The sequence below is a fragment of the Hyla sarda genome, chromosome 3 (assembly GCF_029499605.1).
Source record: "Hyla sarda isolate aHylSar1 chromosome 3, aHylSar1.hap1, whole genome shotgun sequence".
Classification (NCBI taxonomy): Eukaryota; Metazoa; Chordata; class Amphibia; order Anura; family Hylidae; genus Hyla; species Hyla sarda.
Genome location: NC_079191.1, coordinates 292,457,045 through 292,472,149, shown reverse-complemented (window position 1 = coordinate 292,472,149; position 15,105 = coordinate 292,457,045). Strand labels below are relative to the sequence as shown.

General features: G+C 45.2%; 1 protein-coding gene across 7 annotated transcripts in view; it reads right to left on the bottom strand.

The window, feature by feature from the left end:
* SFT2D1 (SFT2 domain containing 1) overlaps positions 1-15,105 on the bottom strand; it is a 205,277-nt gene that overhangs the window by 20,312 nt on the left and 169,860 nt on the right. For 6 of the 7 annotated variants that reach the window (XM_056566859.1, XM_056566862.1, XM_056566857.1 and 3 more), the window contains 3 exons: positions 12,964-13,022; positions 10,502-10,531; positions 953-1,009 (listed from right to left, as the gene is read on the bottom strand). In XM_056566859.1, the coding sequence (XP_056422834.1) occupies positions 953-1,009; positions 10,502-10,531; positions 12,964-13,022 (146 nt within the window). The remainder of the gene's footprint in view (positions 1-952; positions 1,010-10,501; positions 10,532-12,963; positions 13,023-15,105) is intronic. The other variant, XM_056566864.1, reaches the window with a different exon arrangement.

The window sequence follows — 15,105 nt, the reverse complement described above, 5'->3', positions numbered from 1 at the left end:
CATTTAAAAAAAATTAAAGGGGTATTCCAGGCCAAAACTTTTTTTTATATATAAACTGGCTCCGGAAAGTTAAACAGATTTGTAAATTAGAGCATGGTAAGTGAGCTATTACACCTTGTTCACACTGGTGTGGTGCTGTGCGGGGTCCGTTGCTTCCGTGGCGCCGTGTCTGCGGGGAGGTGCGACCCATAGGCTGGTTTGAGTGGCATTGGGGCCGCTCTGCCAGTGGGTCGTTCCCCCCGTGGGCACTGGTGTCGCAGCGGTGGTGGTCGCCGCCCAGTTCTACGCCATTTTATGCTAGGGACGTTAGGGACCCACTCTAAATAGGTGGCCTTGACGTGGCGAGTGGGCTTGTACTTTTTGATCAAAAATGTATACCAACAACCTGTTAGTTTTTGATATTATGCTGAGAAGCAATCAGATCATTATACAAGATTGTAGATGTGCACCATGTCAGTTTTTCTACCCGAATTCACAGATTTGTAAATTACCTCTATTAAAAAATCTTAATCCTTCCAATAGTTATTAGACAGAAAACAGCAACTCAAATTCAGAAGCTAACTGCTTTCTGATGACTCACGTCCCAGGAGCTGTGCAGGTCCTATGGGGATATTCTCCCATCATGCACAGCTTCCGGGACGTGACATCATCATTGAGCAGTTAGACAGAAAACTTCAGAAGCTAATAACTATTGGAAGGATTAATATTACAAGAAGTAATTAGAAGTAATTTACAAATCTGTTCAACTTTCCGGAGCCAGTTGATATATAAAAAGTTTTTGCCTGGAATACCCCTTTAAATCAATTTAAAAAATGCAAGGTCAATGTGAACACAGCTCATGGAAAAATAAATGCTGCCCTGCTTGATTGTGCTCATAAATTAAAGTTTTACATTATGGAATAGGAGAAAACAGGTAAATATGGAAAATGTTAAAATGGTGAATTATACTCACCGATAATTCCTTTTCTCGAAGTCTCCACGACAGCACCCATGAGATTTTCTCCTCCTCCTGATTGGGACAGGAAAAAACACTGAGAGGTTAAATACCCCACCCCTTCCTGTCCACACCAGTGTATTTATGAAGAACACCAAAGGAAAAAAGTGCACCAAAAAAACAATACAATAAAAAAACCAAAGGGTGGGATGTATGGGTGCTGTCGTGGAGACTGCCAGAAAAGGAATTATCGGTGAGTATAATTCACCATTTCCCCCCACGTCTCCACGACAGCACCCATGAGAAATACCAAAGAATTTACTTAGGGAGGGACTATAGCACTGAGAACTTTACGTCCAAAGGTCATATCCTCAGAAGACAAAATGTGAACTCTATAATGTCTAGAAAAAGTATGAAGGTTTTTCCAAGTGGCAGCTTTGCAAATCTGTTCTACAGAAGCTCCAGCTCTCTCTGCCCATGATGAGGAAATTGCTCTAGTAGAATGGGCCTTCAATTGTCTAGGAGGGGCTTTTCCTCTGGTCACATAAGCCTCTGAAATTGCGGTCTTAATCCATCTGGCTATAGAACTCCTAGAGGCTTTCTTGCCTCTGTTAGGGCCAGCAAACTGAATAAACAGATGGTCATCCTTCCTACACTGACTAGTTCTATTAATGTAGATGAGGACAGCTCTTCAAACATCCAAAAGACTATGGGGGAGATTTATCAAAACCTGTCCAGAGGAAAAGTTGCCCAGTTGCCCATAGCAACCAATCAGCTTGCTTCTTTCATTTTTAACAAGGCCTCTGCAAAATGAAAGAAGTGATCTGATTGGTTGCTATGGGCAACTGGGCAACTTTTCCTTTGCACAGGTTTTGATAAATCTCCCCCTATATGATTTTTCTAAGTCATTTTTTGGATCTGAACAGAAGGATGGAACCAAAATATCCTGTGATCTATGAAAGGTAGAGACAACTTTAGGGAGGAAGTTAGGATCAAGCTTAAAAATTATTTTGTCATCCAAAATTCTGATATAAGACTCTCGGATAGAGCCTGAATTTCACCTACTCTCCTAGCTGCAGTGATGGCGATTAAAAATATAGTTTTGAGAGTCAAACATTTTTCAGAAATAGAATCCAGAGGCTCAAAGGGATCCAAAGGAAGAGCTGCTAGAACTGTATTTAAATTCCACCGAGGACAGATATTTAAAGTCTTAGGTCTGAGTCTGCTGGATGCTTTAATAAACCTTGAAATCTACATGTTACCAGCCAATTTTACATGATAGAGAGCACTGAGAGCAGAAACCTGTACTTTGAGGGTACTTGGGGAAAGACGTAAATCAAATCCCTGCTGAAGGAAGTCTAGAATTTTAGGAATCACCGGAGTGTTGACAGAAAAAGAATCCCCACACCAAGAGATACATTTCTTCCAGGTTTTAGCATAGATTCTAGAGGTAGTATCTTTACGGCTAGATAGAAGGGTATTTACTACCTTTTCAGAGAAACCTTCCTTTAGCAGAATGGACTTTTCAATTTCCATCCTGTCAAGCTGAAGTTTTTGATCTGATGATGAAAGGATTGTCCCTGGGACACTAGATCCTTTTGAAGAGGAAGGCAGATGGGATCCTCTACAGCTAGAGTCTTTAATAAAGAGAACCAGCTCCTCTTTGGCCAGTATGGAGCTACTAGGATTAGAATGCAATGATAGTTCATTAACTTCTGAAGTACCCGAGATATTAGCGGCAGGGGAGGAAATGCGTATCCCATACTGAATGTCCAGTTCTGAGCTAATGCATCTACTGCTAGCGGAGAGTCCCTTGGATTTAGGGAATAGAATAGATCCACCTTGTGATTTCTCTTGGTTGCAAACAGATCTATTTGAGGAACCCCCCATCTCTCTGTAATCATCCTGAATGCCCACGGAGCTAGAGACCATTCCCCTGGGTTTAATATGTGTCAGCTCAGGAAGTCCACCTCCAAGTTCCAGACCCCTTTGAGATGGACTGCTGAGATAGAGCACCTTGTTTTCTGCCCAAGAAAATATTTGATGCGAAATTGACTGGAGAGCTGTGTACCTTGGACCTCCCTGACACCTTATAAAGGCCACTGCAGTCATGTTGTCCGAGTAAATGAGGATATGGCGATTCCTGCAGATCTCCTCCAACTCTTTGAGCGTCATCCATAGTGCCAGTAGCTCTCTGAAGTTGGAATATTTTCTTGCTGTCTGAGGATCCCATTTCCCTTGGACTACTCGAGACTGAGTGAGCACCCAATCCTCCTGTACTGGTATCCGTTGTTATGAGTAACTGGTTTGACTGAAACCAACTTGCTCCCTTCTTTAAATTCTTCTTGAACGTCCACCATCTTAGATAGGTTTTTACTTGAGTGGGAATTATCACTCTTCTGTCTAAAGATTTCTGAGACTTGTCCCAAATGGCTAGGATCCACTGGAGTGGAACTGAGCCCAAGCTACTGATTGGATGCATGATGTCATATGACCTAGAGTGGACATTGCTGTCCTGATTGTACAGGAATGGAGGCTTAGAAACCTGGAGACTAATGCCTGCAGTAATACCCTTTTGGAATCCGGAAGAAAGGAGGTCTGGATCCTTGAATCCAAAAGGGTACCTAGGAAATGTTTCCTCTGACTGGGAATAAGATCTGATTTGTCTAGATTTAGGATCAAACCCAACTTCTGGTGAACAAATATAGCTCTCAGTAAATTAAGTTCCAGTTGAGGAACTGAGTCCGCCACTATCCGTATGTCGTCTAGATAAGGGATAATTAGAATAGACTCCTTCCTGAGAAGGGCAACCACCTCTGCTAAGACTTTGAGGCGCAGATGACCGGCCGAATGGGAGACAGACCAACTGAAAGTGGCGGACCCCGGACCCCACTGGATGGCAAATCTCAAATATTTGAGATTTGAATGAATGGGAATGTGGTAACATGCATCGCGAAGATCGATAGTCGCCATCACCGCCCCCTCCTTTATTAACTGAACTGCAGACTTCACAGTTTCCATCTTGAATTTTTTGTAAACCACAAATTTGTTCAGGGGTTTCAGGTTTATAATTGTACGGAACTTCCCGTTTGGTTTGGAAACCAAAAACAGGGAAGAATAATGACATTATGCCCCTCTGAAGGAGAGGAACCTCCTGGATAGCACCCAGGGAGAAAAGGTCCCGAACACCAATTTCTGTTTTTTTTTTTTACTCTGCTGAGTAACAACATACCTTGGAGTTGGAGGTGATGACAACTCGATCCAGAGGCCCTGAGATATTATCTCTGCTATCCAGGGATTGGGAATTAGTGACTCCCAAACCAGGGCAAAATGGGAAAGCCTTGCCCTCACTGGCCTGGCATCACTGCTTAGGGTTGGAAGAGGACTGACCGGGGTTAGTAAAGATATTCCTACCCCTACCGCCCTTCCTGTAAGACCAACTTCCTGTTTTCCCTTTACCTCCTCTGAAGGAATGGTCTGATTAGGAAAAAAGACGAAAAGGAGACTTTTTTGGGTTGGACCTTATCCAAGGGCAATCCTTTTTTGTTGTCTGCTGCTTTTTCCAGAAAAGAATACAAATCTGGACCAAACAAAAATTTTCCATGAAAAGGAAGGGAGCAGAGTTTACTTTTTGAAGTCATGTCTCCCGACCAAGATTTTAACCACAGTACACGCCTAGTGGTATTGGACAAAACAGCAGCACAAGAAGCAAGTTTTACCGATTCTGCAGAGGCATCTGATAAAAAATTAGATGCCATCTTAAGCAGAGGTAAGGATTCCAAAATCTGGTCCTTAGGGGTATCAGACTGGAGGTGGTATTCCAACTGGTCTAACCAAACTCCTAAAGTCCTGGCTACACAGGTAGAGGCTATACTAGGCCTTAACAGTGAGGAAGCAGCCTCCCAGGACCTTTTAAGCAAACTCTCTGCCTTTCTATCCATTGGATCTTTAAGTTGTGTAGCATCCTCAAAAGGCAGAGAGGTACGCTTTGCAACTTTAGCAACCGGGATATCAACTAATGGTATCGTGTCCCAGGTAGTAGAGTCTGTAACATCAAAGGGATAATGCCTTTTTAGACCCCAGGGGTGTGGAAATTAAAAAAAAAACTACTTGTCCAAGGGACTAAAGCGGAACACAATCTACTTGTCCCTCAAGAAAATCCACTTGTCCTGGTAGATGAAATAATTTCAACCAAAATAGTACGATCCACCCCACTAGACCACCAGGGATGGATATAAGATTCCTTTAGACACTGCTGACAGCGGTGATCTAATGGTTTAATGGACGGCCACGGCGATCGCAGCATGCCAGGCTATTAGCGGAGGGAGAGTTGTAGCTTCTTTTACACCCGAGGCAACCACACAAAAGTCTACATGTAACTATTTGATCACCTTATAAAAAATTTCTCATATGAAGTGACCAAAAATGAGCAATTCTGGACTATTTTTTACATTTACACCATTCACCGTACAGTTTAATTAACATTTTAATAGCCTGGACATTTCCACATGTAGCGATACCACTTATGTTTATTTTTGTACATTATTTTTATTTAAAGAAAATTGCAAACTTTTATTAGGAGAGGGGCTTATTCACATATATACGCACTTTTTAAAATATTTTAATCACTATTTTTCAGTCTCAATAGGGACTTGTGTTACTGGGGGGTGTTCTGCTTCTCCAGTTTGTGTGCTGCATTTTGTGTCAGAAAATGCTGGAAGTTGCATTTAGTTACTAGATAACTACAACTCTCAGCATGCCCTGATGCAGCCTATGGTTGTGTGGGTGTTGCAGCATGTTGCACTGTATAGCAGTACAGTTAAGGTTAGTGTGTAACATGCTGGGAGTTGTAGTTTTGGTTTGTGTCAGCTGCAGAGACAGTCTGTGTCAAGGTATACTGGGAATTACAGTTAGGAACTACAACACCCAGCATGCCCTGATGCAGCCTATGGCTCTGCAGCTGACCCAAACCAAAACTACAACTCCCAGCATGTTACACTTTATAGTTCTACAGTTTAGGTTACGGTGTAACATGCTGGGAGTTGTAGTTTTGGTTCGGGCGTGTTTGTGTGCATCCGAGGGGCTCTTGGTTGGTGGGTGAGTATGAAGGGGGCGGGATTCTGGGGGTGCAATGTAGTGCGGGTGCCACTAAAAATAAATAAAAATTAGATGGCACAGCTGCCCTAATGCCCGACGTGACAGTCCGCTCCTATACAAAACATTCATGCATACACATATCATACATGCACCAGCCACTGCCCCCATATCATTCATACACACACACACCCCCGCCACTGCCCCCCCACATCATACATTACATACACACATACACTCACACCATACATATGCACACATCATACATACACCTGCTGCTGCCCCCCCACACATCATACATTACATACATATACACATCACACAGACATCATACACACATCATACATTACATACACATCACAGACAGACATCACACACACACACACACACACACACCCACACACCCATCACAGACAGACATCATACACACACACACACATCACACACAGACATCATACACACATCACACACACATCACAGACAGACATCATACACACATTATACATTACATACACATCACACAGACAGACATCATACACACATTACACATACATCACAGACAGACCTCATACACACATTATACACACACACACACCACAGACAGACATCATACACACACCACAGACAGACATCATACACACATCACACAGGCAGACATCATACATTACATACACATCACACTTAGACATCATACACATCATACATGCACCAGCCATTCCCCCTATATCATTCATACACCCCCCCCCCGCTACTGCCCCCCCACATCATACATTACATACATACACACACGTCACACTTAGACAGACATCACACATAGACATCATACACACATCACACATAGACAGACATCATACACACAGACAGACATCATACACAGACATCATACACACACCACACATCGACAGACATCATACACAGACATCATACACCGACAGACATCATACACACACCACACAGACAGACATCATACACACACCACACAGACAGACATCATACACACACCACACAGACAGACATCATACACACATCACACAGACAGACATCATACACACATCACACAGACAGACATCATACACACATCACACAGACAGACATCATACACACATCACACAGACAGACATCATACACACATCACACAGACAGACATCATACACACATCACACAGACAGACATCATACACACATCACACAGACAGACATCATACACACATCACACAGACAGACATCATACACACATCACACAGACAGACATCATACACACATCACACAGACAGACATCATACACACATCACACAGACAGACATCATACACACATCACACAGACAGACATCATACACACATCACACAGACAGACATCATACACACATCACACAGACAGACATCATACACACATCACACAGACAGACATCATACACACATCACACAGACAGACATCATACACACATCACACAGACAGACATCATACACACATCACACAGACAGACATCATACACACATCACACATCGACAGACATACACACATCACACATCGACAGACATACATCATACACACATCACACATAGACAGACATACATCATACACACATCACACATAGACAGACATCATACACACATCACACATACACTCACACCATACATATACACCAGTGTTTCCCAACCAGGGTGCCTCCAGCTGTTGCAAAACTACAACTCCCAACATGCCCAGGGCATGCTGGGAGTTGTAGTTTTGCAACAGCTGGAGGGAGCCTGGTTGGGAAACACTGATATACACCATACATATGCACACATCATACATACACCTGCCGCTGCCCCCCCATCATACATTACATACACTCACACCATACATATACAACCACCCTTCCTGCCGCCGCCTGCATTCTCGGTCTCCTCACCTGAGACGGCCATGAGTGGACATCAGAGCTGTAGTCACTGCCGGTGTGAGGTGAGATTTCCTTCCCCCCCCCCCCCCTCACCCCCCCTGCTCTGTGTTGTCCCCGTGCAAACTAGCAACCTCCCCGTGGTGGATTAGGTCCTGTGGAGACAGAGCAGGGGGAGGGGGAGAGATAGAGCTGTGTGCGGGGGATGGAGCTGTGCACGGAGCTGTCTACGTCCTTTCTCTCACCCTGCTGTGTCTTCTGAGCTCCATCCATCCTCCGGGAGGGGAGATAAGGGGACTCTGTGGTCAGCTAGAGGCCGCCACCCCCTCCATACAATCTGAGCGCTGGTGTGAGGTGTAGACTTCCATCGGCTCCTGCGCCTCACACCGACATTAAAGTAAAATAAGGGGGAAGTCTGTCTGTCCCTGCTAGCCCGATACAGGGCTAAATCTATGAACAATTCACCTGCCCGGCGCCCAAAACTACTTGTCCCGGGCGTCGGGCGATAGGATTTCAACATCCCTGGACCCCTAGGAATAAAGGCATTCTTTTCTGGCTTCGCCCATTCATCTTTAATAATTTTATGCAAATTTGTATGAACAGGGAAAGTACAGGGTTTCCTGTCTCCTAGGCCTCCAAAAAGGTCATCCTGGATAGACTTAGTCTCCTGAACTTCCTCTAAATTTAAGGTAGTACGGACGGACTTAATTAAGGATTCTATATTATCAGAATTAAACAAGAATTTTTTCAAAGAGGAATCTTTCTCTTCATGAGGATTTTCCACAAATTCTCCTTCTTCCAATTCTGGAGATACACTTTCTTCAGAATCCGAAAAAGACACCATTTTAGGCTTTTTTTTTTACAGCTGAGGCATTAACCGAAGTAGTAGGAGCCACAGGGGTAACAGGTGTAAAAGAGGCCAATGCACAGTGTATCTCTGAATGAATCATGGATTTAATTTCTTGCATAAGAGTTGGAGAGTCATCTTTTACTACTGATGCAATACATGATTTACACAGAGGTTTAGAAGCAGATTCAGGAAACTCCTTATAGCAAATAACACATTTGTTCGGTTTTGATTTTTTCGGTTTAACCGAAGAACCTGCAGAATCCTCGTCTCCCTGCAAATACAAGGAAGAGAAGGATAAAACACCATGCAATGAAGATAGGCCAGGGCGAACCCATAGGCCCTCAGTACTCACAGATCCTGGGATCACTGGAGGATCTGGAACCTTTGCAGGTGAGCTCATGATGCAGCCTTGTATCTTCCAACGCTGGAATCAGTTAGAGCAGCTTCCATCTGGGAGAGGGGCTTCTTATAGGAAAAAAGCTGGTCTACAGATTCAAATTCCCCGCCCGAGCGTGGCCAGAAGTGACGTCAGACGCCAGCATCCCCAGCCGGAAGAAAAATAACTAGAAACGCTCGCGCGAGGATAGAACTCCTCACTGAAGGCAAAGACCGCTGAAGGAGACCGTACAGAGACCCGTACACTATACGGTGCTCCCGCAGCATCCCTCCACCTCCATGCCCCCGGAGTGGACCTACAGAGAGGACCGGACCACGGGGAGAAAAAGACAGGGGGTGTGCTATGCTCACACCACGAGTCCGCAAGGCCCCGGTAAGGACCTTAATTTCTTCATGCAGGAGAGTCAGAAACACCCCTGCACTTCTCAGCTCCTTCCCTGACAGGGACAGGAAAAAACACTGGTGTGGACAGGAAGGGGTGGGGAATTTAACCTCTCAATGTTTTTTCCTGTCCCAATCAGGAGGAGGAGAACATCTCATGGGTGCTGTCGTGGAGACGTGGGGGGAAATTACCATAAGGATTTTAAACACCTTGAAGAAAACATCTTTAATAAATTGCACTGTCTGGAAAAAGATATTATGGAGATAAAAAAAAGAGGCAAATTCCACAGGGACACTATGGATTATGCAAGGGATAAGTTGTTAAGTATACAAACACAAAGATTGCAGCGGCACATTATATAAAAAAAAGAAAAAATAATTTTTTATCAGAATTTTTTTTATCTCAGAATTTTTTTTATCAGAATTTTTAAGGCTCTCAGCGCACTTTTTGATCAAAACGTGTACCCGCATCCACCACGTGGAGGTGGCCGTTTTCGGATGGGTCCCTAACATACATTATGAGTCGAACACAACTCTCACCTCTGCTGTGCATATAGCCTCTTGTCTGGGTGATATGCTAGATCCATTATCAATTTAAAGTCCCTCCTGGGAAAAGTGGGAGGGGTGCCATTCCCTCCAAGTTGCATAAAACAAAAAACAAAAATAGGGATAAGTTGTTCACTTGGTTTATGTATAAAAGATGAGATTCTGTTCCAGATACACCACAATCTATTTTACAAATGCCAAATCCCAACAAATACAAAAAAAAAAAAAAAAAGAAAAACGCAAGACATAAAAGAGAAGCAAGTCTACAAGGAGTGCGAGTCAGATGTGGAAAGCTCTTACGAGTATGATAATTGTGGACAGTCAAACTTCTTCATTGAATCTACTAATACAGCTGTGGATAACAACTGATGCGGCTCTGTGGATGGAATAAAGAAAAAAGGTAAAGATCTGTTTAGAAACTTACCTTGCAAAGGGGATAAAAGAGATGCTGTACCTAGAATAAGATAAAAAAAAAGTGGCTTTGAATAATATCTTCAGAAAATAGGACATAACAAAAGTTATAAGAATATATCTATCTATACGTATATCTATTACCATTTATATACAGTGTATATATCTCATCCAGCTTTCTCAGCAGCTATTTTAACAGTGTTTTAAAAACACAGCTGAAACGCATAATAGGCCTCGGGCAGTATCACACATACATTTAGATACTCAGCTGAGATATGTGCCTTCATAAGGAAACAGTAAATATACAAAAGGGAGGTGTGTATGGCCTCAACCAATCAGGGACAATCCTAAACTGAAGAGCAGTCTGTCGGGAGCGAGCCTTCACAGCACAGATCTCTTATACAGGGTACCAGCTTGCCTCATGACTGGTATCCAATTTTTCGTGCTGAAAACCCCCCCCCCTCGGCTTATACTCGAGTGAACTCTCCACCCACAGTGGTCTTCAACCTGCGGACCTCCAGAGGTTTCAAAACTACAACTCCCAGCAAGCCCGGGCAGCCATCGGCTGCCCGGGCTTGCTGGGAGTTGTAGTTTTGAAACCTCCGGAGGTCCGCAGGTTGAAGACCACTGCGGCCTTCGACATCATCCAGCCCCCTCTCACCCCCCTTTAGTTCTGTACAGTACTCACCTCCGCTCGGCGCTGGTCCGATGCTGCAGGACTGTCCGGAGAGGAGGTGGTCCGGTGGGATAGTGGTTCCGGGCTGCTATCTTCACCGGGGAGGCCTCTTCTAAGCGTTTCGGGCCGGGCCCCAGAATAGTCACGTTGCCTTGACAACGACGCAGAGGTACGTTCATTGCCAACGTACTTCTGCGTCATTGTCAAGGCAACGCCTCTATTCCGGGCCGGAAGCGCGGAGAAGAGGCGCCCCCGGTGAAGATAGCAGCCCGGAACCACTATCCCACTGGACCACCTCCTCTCCAGACAGTCCTGCAGCACCGGACCAGCGCCGAGCGGAGGTGACTACTGTACAGAACTAAAGGGGGGTGAGAGGGGGCTGGATGATGTCGAAGGCCGCAGTGGTCTTCAACCTGCGGACCTCCGGAGGTTTCAAAACTACAACTCCCAGCAAGCCCGGACAGCCGATGGCTGCCCGGGCTTGCTGGGAGTTGTAGTTTTGAAACCTCTGGAGGTCCGCAGGTTGAAGACCACTGAGGGCGGATGATGAGAAGAGGATGATGAAAGGGGGGGTGTGGGATGATAAGGGGATGATGAAGGGGGGGGATGTGTGGGATGATGACAAGGGGATGATGACAGGTGATGATGAGGGTCTGGATGATGACAGGGGGGGGGGATGATGTATTTCCCACCCTAGGCTTATACTCGAGTCAATAACTTTTCCTGGGATTTTGGGTTGAAATTAGGGGTCTCGGCTTATACTCGGGTCGGCTTATACTCGAGTATATACGGTATATTTAAAAAAATATATATCATGTTATCATTTAGTCAGCACAAAATTAATTATTTTTTTTTTTTTTTGCAATGACAGTGCCGGGGGGAGAGAGCAGCAAATATGATGATGACACATCAGCGGTCATGTTTAGTATTACTGGTATCATCACTCAGCAATGGAAGCCATGATGCCAATAATATATAACTTAAAAGCAAGAAAGAAATTAGCCTAAGTCATGTGAAGGTGCAGGCGGGTGCAGCAGCAGGGGCAAACTGGAGCAGGCTATTTTGCGCTAGACTGCGATTCTTCAAGCCAGTGTTAAAGAAGCGCACCGGCTTGAAGAAGCGCAGCCTGTTCTGGTTTGCCCCTGCCTTCGCACCAGCCTGCACCTTCACATGACTGAATAAAACGTTGTTGGATTGTGAGTGCAGATTATATGCAATATTTATTTTGCTGATTGAAGCGTGAATACTCACTACAGGACTAGTGAACTTGTTATGGCCTACTTTTTTAATACTGTTCTCCATTGATTTACAGTGTCTGTTATCCCAAGTCAGTGCAAAACAGTGAACAGTCATAACCCCATGCTTGTTACCTTATATTACAAAAAAAAAAAAACGTAAAACTATATATTTAAAGTGAAACTTGCAGCTGGTTCCCCCACACAAAACCCAATACACTGAGTTATAGTGGGGGTGAAACAGATTAAATAATGTATTACTCAACCGAATCAGTGATGCTGTTCGAGATATAGAATGTATTAGGCTCCTTTGCCAATATGTTAATTGTTGGCTTTGCGCAATTGAGGTGAACCTGGCATACGTAGCATCCCTGCCTCCTTCCCCTCTGCTCCCACAAGCCCCTTATATGGGCGAAGGGGATATCATGAATATTTATTAGGCAGGAAGGCATATCAGAGCAGAGGGGAAGGGACAAGGAAGCCAAGTATGCCGGGTCCCGTCTCTATTGTGCATAAAAGAGAAAGTTTTAGATGGCATGATATATTACATCAAAAAATACTTACCAGGTCATGGCTAGGAACTGTAGGATACAAAAGAGAAGTGCCAAACCTTTTTTATGCCACTGAATAAAAAAGTGAAGAAGAGAAAAAAAATCAAATGGGTGTTAATTATACCACATACAGCTCACAGAAATGCTACACCTTGGAATCATTAAACCCCAATAAAATGATTTATCACAGGTTATGATTTTTTACTGAACAGAAAGGTACAGCATAGCATGTATGCAGATGCTAATACTGTCCAGATTGTATACTATCGTGAGTTGTTGCCACAATTATTGAAAAAAAAAAAAAAAAACACAATAAAACCATGGCATGTTCAAACTCAGTCCATATGAAGTTCGATGATGTAAGTAAACAAAAAGTGCAACACTCCCCAACTCGTGTAACACCTTTAAACCCTTAAGGACCCAGGACGTACTAGAACGTCCTGGCACCCTGGGCTTTAAGGACCCAGGACGTACTAGTACGTCCTGGTGTTTCCCCGGTCTCTGCCGCGCCCCGGGCAGAGATCGGAAGCGGATGCCTGCTGAAATGCTTCAGCAGGCGGGGCAAACGCCGAGGGGGGCCATGTAGGCCCCCCATGTCGGCGATCGCCGCAAATCGCTAGGGAAATCGCCCCTGCTATCTGCGGTGATACCGGGCTGATCGGGTCTCTGGGACCCGACCGCCCGGTAATTTTGCATGATCCCGGCTGTCACAGACAGCCAGGACCATGCTAAAGTATAGGAGCGAGGTGGCAAGCCCGCCACCTCCTCCTATACCCTGTGATCCGTCGGTTAGTTACTTCCTCCCGCCCTGCCAGGCCCCTGGATGTCCGGAGAGGATGGGAGGAAGACCGGAGGACACGGCGGGGGACGGGGGAGTGCTGGGGACCGGCCCCGGTACTTACCTCGTCCCTGAAGACCCGGATCCCGGCGATGAAGACAGCGGCGGCGACAGGTGAGTGGATCTTCAGCCGCGGTCGGGCCCTTTACAGCAATGCACGTTGCCGTAAAGCGACATGCATTGCTGTAATGGGACCCTGTAAACTACAACTCCCAGCATGCCCAGACAGCCCTTGGCGTCTGGGCATGCTGGGAGTTGCACTTTTGCAACATCTGGAGGTCCACAGTTTGGAGACCACTGTGCCCTTCCAGATGTTGCAAAACTACACATCCTCAGCATGCCCTTACTGTCCAGGCATGCTGGGAGTTGTAGTTCTGTAACATCTGGCCCTTCAGATGTTGCAGAACTACAACTCCCAGCATGCCTGGACAGTTTTGGCATACTGGGAGTTGTAGTTTTGCAACATCTGGAGGGCTACAGCTTGGACACCACTACACAGTGGTCCCCAAACTGTTCTCCTCCAGCTGTTGCGTAACCACTACTCCCAATATGCCCTTCGGCTGCCTGGGCATGCTAGAAGTTGTGGTTTTACAACAACTGGAGGCACACTGGTTGGGAAACATTGATTGTTTCCTAACTCAGTGTTTCCCAACCCGTGTGCCTCCAGCTGTTGCTGAACTATAACTACCAGCATGCACTGATAGACTGTGCATGCTGGGAGTTGTAGTTTTGCAACAGCTGGAGGTTCCCTCCCACCCCCACTGTGAATGTACAGGGTACATTCACATGGGCAGGGGGCTTACAGTGAGTATCAGGCTGCAAGTTTGCAATGCAGCAAATATTGCGTGGCAGCTCAAACTCGCAGCGGGAAACTCGCTGTAATCCCCCGCACGTGTGACTGTACCCTAAAAACACTACACTACCACAAAATAAAATAAGTAAAAAACACTACATATACACATTCCCCTAGACAGCCCCCCTCCCCAATAAAAATTTAAAACGTCTGGTACGCCACTGTTTCCAAAATGGAGCCTCCAGCTGTTGCAAAACAACAACTCCCAGTATTGCCGGACAGCCGTTGACTGTCCAAGCATGCTGGGAGTTTTGCAACAGCTGGAGGCACCCTGTTTGGGAATCGCTGGCGTAGAATACCCCTATGTCCACCCCTATGCAAATCCCTAATTCAGGCCTCAAATGCGCATGGCACTCTCTCACTTCGGAGCCCTGTCGTTTTTTCAGGGCAACAGTTTAGGGCCACATATGGGGTATCGCCGTACTCGGGAGAAATTACCTAACAAATTTTGGGGGGCTTTTTCT